The 6,622-nt window shown below is 40.3% G+C and overlaps 1 protein-coding gene across 3 annotated transcripts in view; it reads left to right on the forward strand.

Moving 5' to 3' along the window:
• LOC107136298 (limbic system associated membrane protein) overlaps window positions 1-6,622 on the forward strand; it is a 621,536-nt gene that overhangs the window by 602,973 nt on the left and 11,941 nt on the right. The window contains exon 8 of one of the 3 annotated variants that reach the window (XM_048803275.1): window positions 5,098-5,130. The exons of the other annotated variants lie outside the window; for them this stretch is intronic. Coding sequence (XP_048659232.1) covers window positions 5,098-5,130 — 33 coding nt within the window. The remainder of the gene's footprint in view (window positions 1-5,097; window positions 5,131-6,622) is intronic. 3 annotated transcript variants of the gene reach the window in all.

Below are 6,622 nucleotides of genomic sequence, written 5' to 3' on the forward strand. Positions count from 1 at the left end.
AGGAGGAGGAGGAGGAGGAGGAGGAGGAGGAGGAGGAGGAAGAAGAGGAGGACAATCTACCCTTCCTAGAACCTTACCTAGGGCAGCTCCTGAAGTAGTAACAGATTCCATTGTTCATTCATGTACTCATATATTTGTTCAGCAAATCTATCAGATACACCCTCAACTAGAGATATAAGCTGAGGACACAGTAACAGGAGAGACATATTGTCTGTGCTAGTGAGGGGTTGAATCAACTGGTTTTTATTTTGTTTTTGTTTTTTTCAGTTCTGGGAATTGAACCCAGGACTTCACCCATGCTTGGCAAGCACTCTACCACCAAGCTATACCCCCTAACTGTTTTTGGTGATGCAGGTTTGTTTGATATGACTGTCAAAAGTCAAATATTAATGTAAACAAATCCAGCAAGATATTTTCCCTTTCTAGTATTAATTTCTCCTCTTCATACCACCTCATCAGGAGCTAATATCTAAGCTGATAAGAATCCCTAATGTTTTTGTCCATTGATGCTGCAGCAGACTTTTCTGTTTATATTATACTTCAAAACTGCAGTACCAGGATGGCTTGTTAAGTGTATTTACTAAAGCTAGATCAATATGTAGGGAAAAGTTTTCATGAAAGGCATAAAAATCATAGGCTCCAGGTATGTTCTAATGAATTTGTCCAGGGAATTCCTTCCAAATCACATCCCTGGCAATGCAGTTTTCTTCAAGTACATAAAATTGCCTTTTCATTTGAAGAATTTTCAGTTGTTAAGGACCAAAATATTTGTTGTTGTTGTTGTTGTTTGTTTATAATAACAGGAAATACCTCTCCTTGAAGAATATTTTAGGTCTGACACTTAAAAAAAAAAAAAAATTCTCTCCTTACTGCCATCTTGTGGACAGAGATGATATCTTCAGAGAGCACATAGGAACATGTCTTAGTATTGCCACAAGATGGCAGCACATAACCAAGAAGTGCCAAAAATTTAACTTATAACTTATTTGTATTTCTAAAATATTTCAAGGAGAAATTGAATTCTCCCGGAATTTTTTCTGATAATAATTTCTCTATAGAGTGAAGTAGTTGAGAATGTTTTTAAATCTTTATTTTATGTAGGTATTTGTATTCAATTGTGAAATATCTGCCTCTAACATATCATCTAGAGGTTACAACCCATTCCAGTGACTGGGTCATCGAGGCACATTGCCACTTCTATTCTGAACAAAGTTCTGCCGGAGCTATCTGCTTTTTATTACTTTTTTGTGTGTGTCCCTAGTGTTTTGTGTATCCTAGTGCCACAACAGATTTATTTTTATGTGCACGCTCTTGATGTTTTAGAATTGCACTATCATGGCTTAATTTATTGGGATATCTTTTTCTATTGCCACAGAAATTGCACTAATAATCCTCTGTAGAAGATATTTTACCATAGAACTGGCAATAATACCTCTATGTAAGCACTTACTAGGTGTCTGGCACCATTCCAAGAAGAGCATATAGATTAATTTATCTAATCCACGGCACAGATTTCTAAGGGTTAGCTTTACTAAACTCATTTTACAGAAGATGAAACTGAGGAAAAAAAGAGGGTAAGAGATGCTTTCTAGCTTAAGCAGAATCATTGGCCTCCCTGCCTGACCCAGTTCCTGCATAATCCCTTGACATTTGTTCTGTTTAGATATGAGGTGTCTCCCAAAAGCTCATGTGTGAGACAGAGCAAGAATTTTCAGATGTAAAATTATTAGATCAGGGGAATTCTGACTTATCAGTGGATCAATTCACTGATATTCATGAACTGGTTGGTTAAGAGTAGGCAGGTAGGGTATGGCTGGAGGAAGTAAGTCCCTAGGGGTGTGACTTGGGGGTTTTTAGTTTGTCCCTGGTGAGCAGAGTTCTCTCTGCTTTCTAATTACCATGGCCTGAGCTGCTTTCCTCTGTCAGACCCTTCCACCATAAAGTTCTGCCTCACCTGGGCCTAAGAGCTATGGATTTGACCCACCATGGACTGAACCTCTGAAATTGTGAGCCTAAATAAACTTTCCCTCCTCTGAATTGTTCTGGTTAGCTCTTAAAAGCTGACTAAAGCAATATTGTTTCCACTGAAGCCTGTGGAGCTAATAGAGAGCATGGGGAACTTGGTGGTCTTTATCTGAAAAAGGTTCCATTGAGGATTTAGACCCCTTTGAGTAAAGATTATCAATCTGTTGCCTGAATGGTCCCTATAAATTCTCAAGGATACTAAGACAAGAGTTTTGGCCCAAGAAAGGAGAGCTGCACTTTGCACAAGAGCAGACCCTTTTTGTCCAGTATTGCATCATTCAAATGTCCCAGCAATACTGCTAGAGTTATAGAGGACTTGCTTTCTTTTTTTTTATTTTTGGTACCTGGGAATGAACTCAGGGACATGCAATCACTGAACCACATCCACGGCCCTGTTTTGTATTTTATTTAGAGACAGAGTCTCACTGAGTTGCTTAGCGCCTGGCTTTTTGCTGAGGCTGGCTTTGAACTCAGGATCCTCCTGCCTCAGCCTCCGGAGATGCTGGGATTACAGGCTTGTAACACCACTCCCAGCTGAGGCCTCGCTTTTATACAAAAAAATGCCAGAGGGTATGAGAGAAAAATGTACTAGGTTCTAGTTAGAGAACTGGGAATAGTGAATTTCAGTCCCAGTTCTGCCTTTTGCTATCTGTGTGATCTGGGCCTCAATTTCTTCATACTAACATGAGCACATTCTCAGCTGTGCCTTTCCAACAATTTTGAAGGAAATATGTTAATTTCAAAGTAAAGGTGTCAAAAAGGTATGAAGAAAGAAAATTAGTGGGAGTATGTTTGAAATACAGTTGAAACGTTTGTGGTTGGATGATGAGACCTACAGAGAAGGCTGTCAATATCAGACATCAGTATTCTATATATTGAGAGATCCTGGCTTCCCATTTCAGGGTACTTATGGCAACCATTGCTGGCTTCTGCCAGGGAAGGACAATTCTTACTCAGTCCTGTATGAACTTGCCTTGTGTTGCATCTGTCAACTGGAATATCTTCAAGTAGCATAGTTCAAGGACAGAAAAGCAGGTGCTAACATATTTGAACATCCTCAAAGCTCCACCAGTAATCACAATACAGAAAAACATCCTCTTCCACATCTGGTCAGTTTAGGGAAACTGTCCTTACCTGCAGACACCACCAGCTCTTAGGAACTGTGAGTCTGACTGGCACTAGTTTTGCTAATGCTACACTGTAGCCAAACACTTTCAGACTTGAGACACTAGGACAATCTTTCTGTTCTTTATAGTTATCATAAGAATGCCAGAAAATATTATACTTCTGTGACCTACTTTGGATGGACAGATGAAAAATGTATGAGGAAGGGGATTCATAGGTTGCACTGAACCTTGGAGTCTTTACAGACCTGGTCTCTCAGTGCGAAATCAGTATAAATAATTTAGCTCCTCAGATTCCCATGTTTTTAGGTTAGAAGGATGTTTGGCATATATTTGTTCTTCTCATGCTTCAGGGATTCTAGATCTTCTGTTTTTGGACCACTGTGCATTCAGAGTGTCCATCATGCACTGGCTTGATTACAACAGCCCACAATAGCAGACACAGCCCCTGCCTCCAGGGACTCAATGTCCAGTGGGGAAGACAGACATTAATCAAAGCATTAGACAAGCACATTTGAAGTTAAGTGAAGTGCGTACTATGATAGGAAGCAGAACTTATAATAAAGTTTTATCAGGGAGGTCAGGGAAGATTTCCCTGTGGAAGTGAGAACCCAGTTCTGAAGGAGGCGTGAGATTACTAGTGGAGATATCACTGGGCCATAAGCCCGATGGCAGAGAAAATATCGTGCCAGAGAGAACACAGGAGAGAGTTGGAAAAATGATAGATGTGGATGAGGCTGGAAGACAGGGGTGCTAGGGAGAGCCATAGGAGCCATGATAAGGATTTTGATCTTTACCCTTGAAGCCACAAGAAAGCTTGAACAAATTTCAAGCAGCACTGTAGGGTGACCAGATGTCCAATTAAAACATCTTTCTCTGGCTGAAGAGCCCATCACTTTTCATCTTTAGTGAAATCATGTTACTCGGTTGTACAGGGCTATCTCCTGAGGTTCACAGAGAACAATGTCTGGGCCCTACAGCCAGTTTGGGCTACTATAGTTAACTAATCATTGAGTCGGTCCTCAGATTCAAAGGGATAAGGAAATGTTACATATTTATTTCTAATGATGCAAGATTATTTGGGGTTATTTGATAAAGATACTTAAAAGGGAATCCAAATATTTTATCCATATGATCTGATTTAACCTTGACATTTATTGACACATGCTACAAATATTTATTGAAACCTACTGCACACCAGGGTCTAGTCTAAGCATTATGGATTCAGTGGCTAACAAGACATACACTGTGCTGCCCTCGGGGAGCATGTATCCTAACAGAGGAGACATACCATAAACCAGCAGAGAAGGAAATGTGGAATGTGATGCCAGGTAGAGATCACTGTCCTTAGATGAGTCAAGCACCTTGAAGAAATAGAGAAATAACAGAGGATACAAGTTTTGAAAAAGTGATGGGAAAATCCCTCCCTAGTTGGTGAGATTTCAGCAGAAATCTAAATGAAGTGACTGTGAGACCTGAGGAAAAAAGCATTTCAGGCAGAAAAAACAATGAGTGCAAAGGGTTCAAGGTTGGAATAGACTTTCCTGTTAAAAGAGCAAGAGGCCAATCGACTTGAGTGGCATGAACCGAGAGCAAAATGGTAGGATGAGGCTGGGGACCAGACAGTCTATGGTTGCATTAAATTGCAGTCAAGGGTACTTTTACATTCCATACTCCAGGGTCCTCACATTTGTCTACCTGCACAACATGTAGCATCAAGAATACATATTGGCAAACCACTTTTGCCACGTCCAACTGCACAACATTTGTTTTAACATAGCAGTCTTTATTTGCCTTTTATTCAATTTCTACCAATATCTATTTCCACTAAAGTGTTCTTTCTGTCTTCTCTCATTCTCCTTTCAGTGGAGAGTACGAGACTACCATTACGTTCATTTCAATTGATAAAACTTTTTGGTTTTGTTTCGCTAAAATGTTTCTTTTTTAGAAATTGGCACCACCGTGCACTTCAAGCAAAAAGGTATGGTTTTTATTTCAAATTACCTTCTAAATGTTAAAATTAAGATTTCACAGGAATATATTGTGGTCTTATATACTTGAGTTTATTTCACTTCAGTAATTTGCAATAATAATTTCCATAGCACATTTAGCACTATTTGTTTTTCCAAGTAGTAAGTTTTCTTCTTTACAAAAATTCCCTGGTCCAACCCATAACCCCTGTATTGCTTTTGATACTCATTCACTTTTAAATACCTGAAACCCAGCTAGTTATTCTATACCCTGCTCTCCCCTTGTCCCTTACTGTCCATGGTTAGCTCTTGCAGAGCTGATTTTTTTTAATAGTAGCTGCTTAATGACAAGTGCTCTTAGAAGACACCCAAAGTCTATTTTACAGTCACCTGTCTGTCAGATATTCAAGTAAATATGTTGCTAAATATAACATCTAGATATCAAGTAGATATCCAGATATCTCTTAAAATGAAACACGTGAGCGGTGAATATTTCCTCCTCTCTCATCATTTTCCCAGGTCTTTATAAAGCCTCATGATGCTGCAGTACACCTGGGCTAGTGGGTCCTCCCAGGAAAGCCTTGTGATGCCCTCCTACTGTCCCATGGCCACCAGCCATGTGACATATCATGCACATACTCATCTCTACAAGGACAGGGCAAGCAGATCAAAGCTGCATAAATGGATCCAAAATGCAAACAATTACTATGTCTGCAGTGCCCCCTGCACAATGGATAATCCCCAAAAGTTTGTAACCCCAGACCAGAGCCACAGAGGCACATATGTGGCCGGGCACCACACTCCTCGAGTCCTGTGGTCACACACTTGATTGGTAATTGTCTCATAGGAAGGTGTCCTCCTCTCTGAATCTCAAAAAGGAATGAGACAACCAAGATCACTTACAATAGTGAGAAATCATTTTTGTGGGCTCCAGGCCTTCCCAGCCTCCAGAAGCCACAGAGATTATAAGGACTGTGGTGCTTACTCCCACAAAAGGTCCAGCACCTTGTTTATGGCCAGTTCTAGCCTGTTCTCACAGAAGGCAGCAGGAAAGAGGCAGCCAGGAATATATACTTGGGAAGAGCATTATCTGAGGCAAAAAGGCACAAACTATTGTCTTCTTCTGCTCTTCTCTCCCCAGTGCTTTGATTACCAAATTACCTTTACATTTGAATCTAACTTGCCTAGTGCTGTTATGTGATACCTTAGGGCTTTGATGTGGATGATGACATAGGCATAGTATTTTTCTCTTAATTTCAAAGATCATCAAGATAAACTGCCAGCCAGGGGTGGTGGCACATGCCTGTAATCCCAGCAGCTTTGGAGGCTGAGGCAGGAGGATTGGGAGTTCAAGGTCATCCTCAGCAAAAGTGAGGGGCTAAACAACTCAGTGAGACCCTGTCTCTAGATAAAATACAAAATAGGGCTGGGGATGTGGCTCAGTGGTTGAATGCCTCTGAGTTCAATCCCTAGTATGACAAAAAAAAAAAAAAAAAAAAAAAA

The sequence above is a fragment of the Marmota marmota genome, unplaced genomic scaffold (assembly GCF_001458135.2).
Source record: "Marmota marmota marmota unplaced genomic scaffold, marMar, whole genome shotgun sequence".
NCBI lineage: Eukaryota > Metazoa > Chordata > Mammalia > Rodentia > Sciuridae > Marmota > Marmota marmota.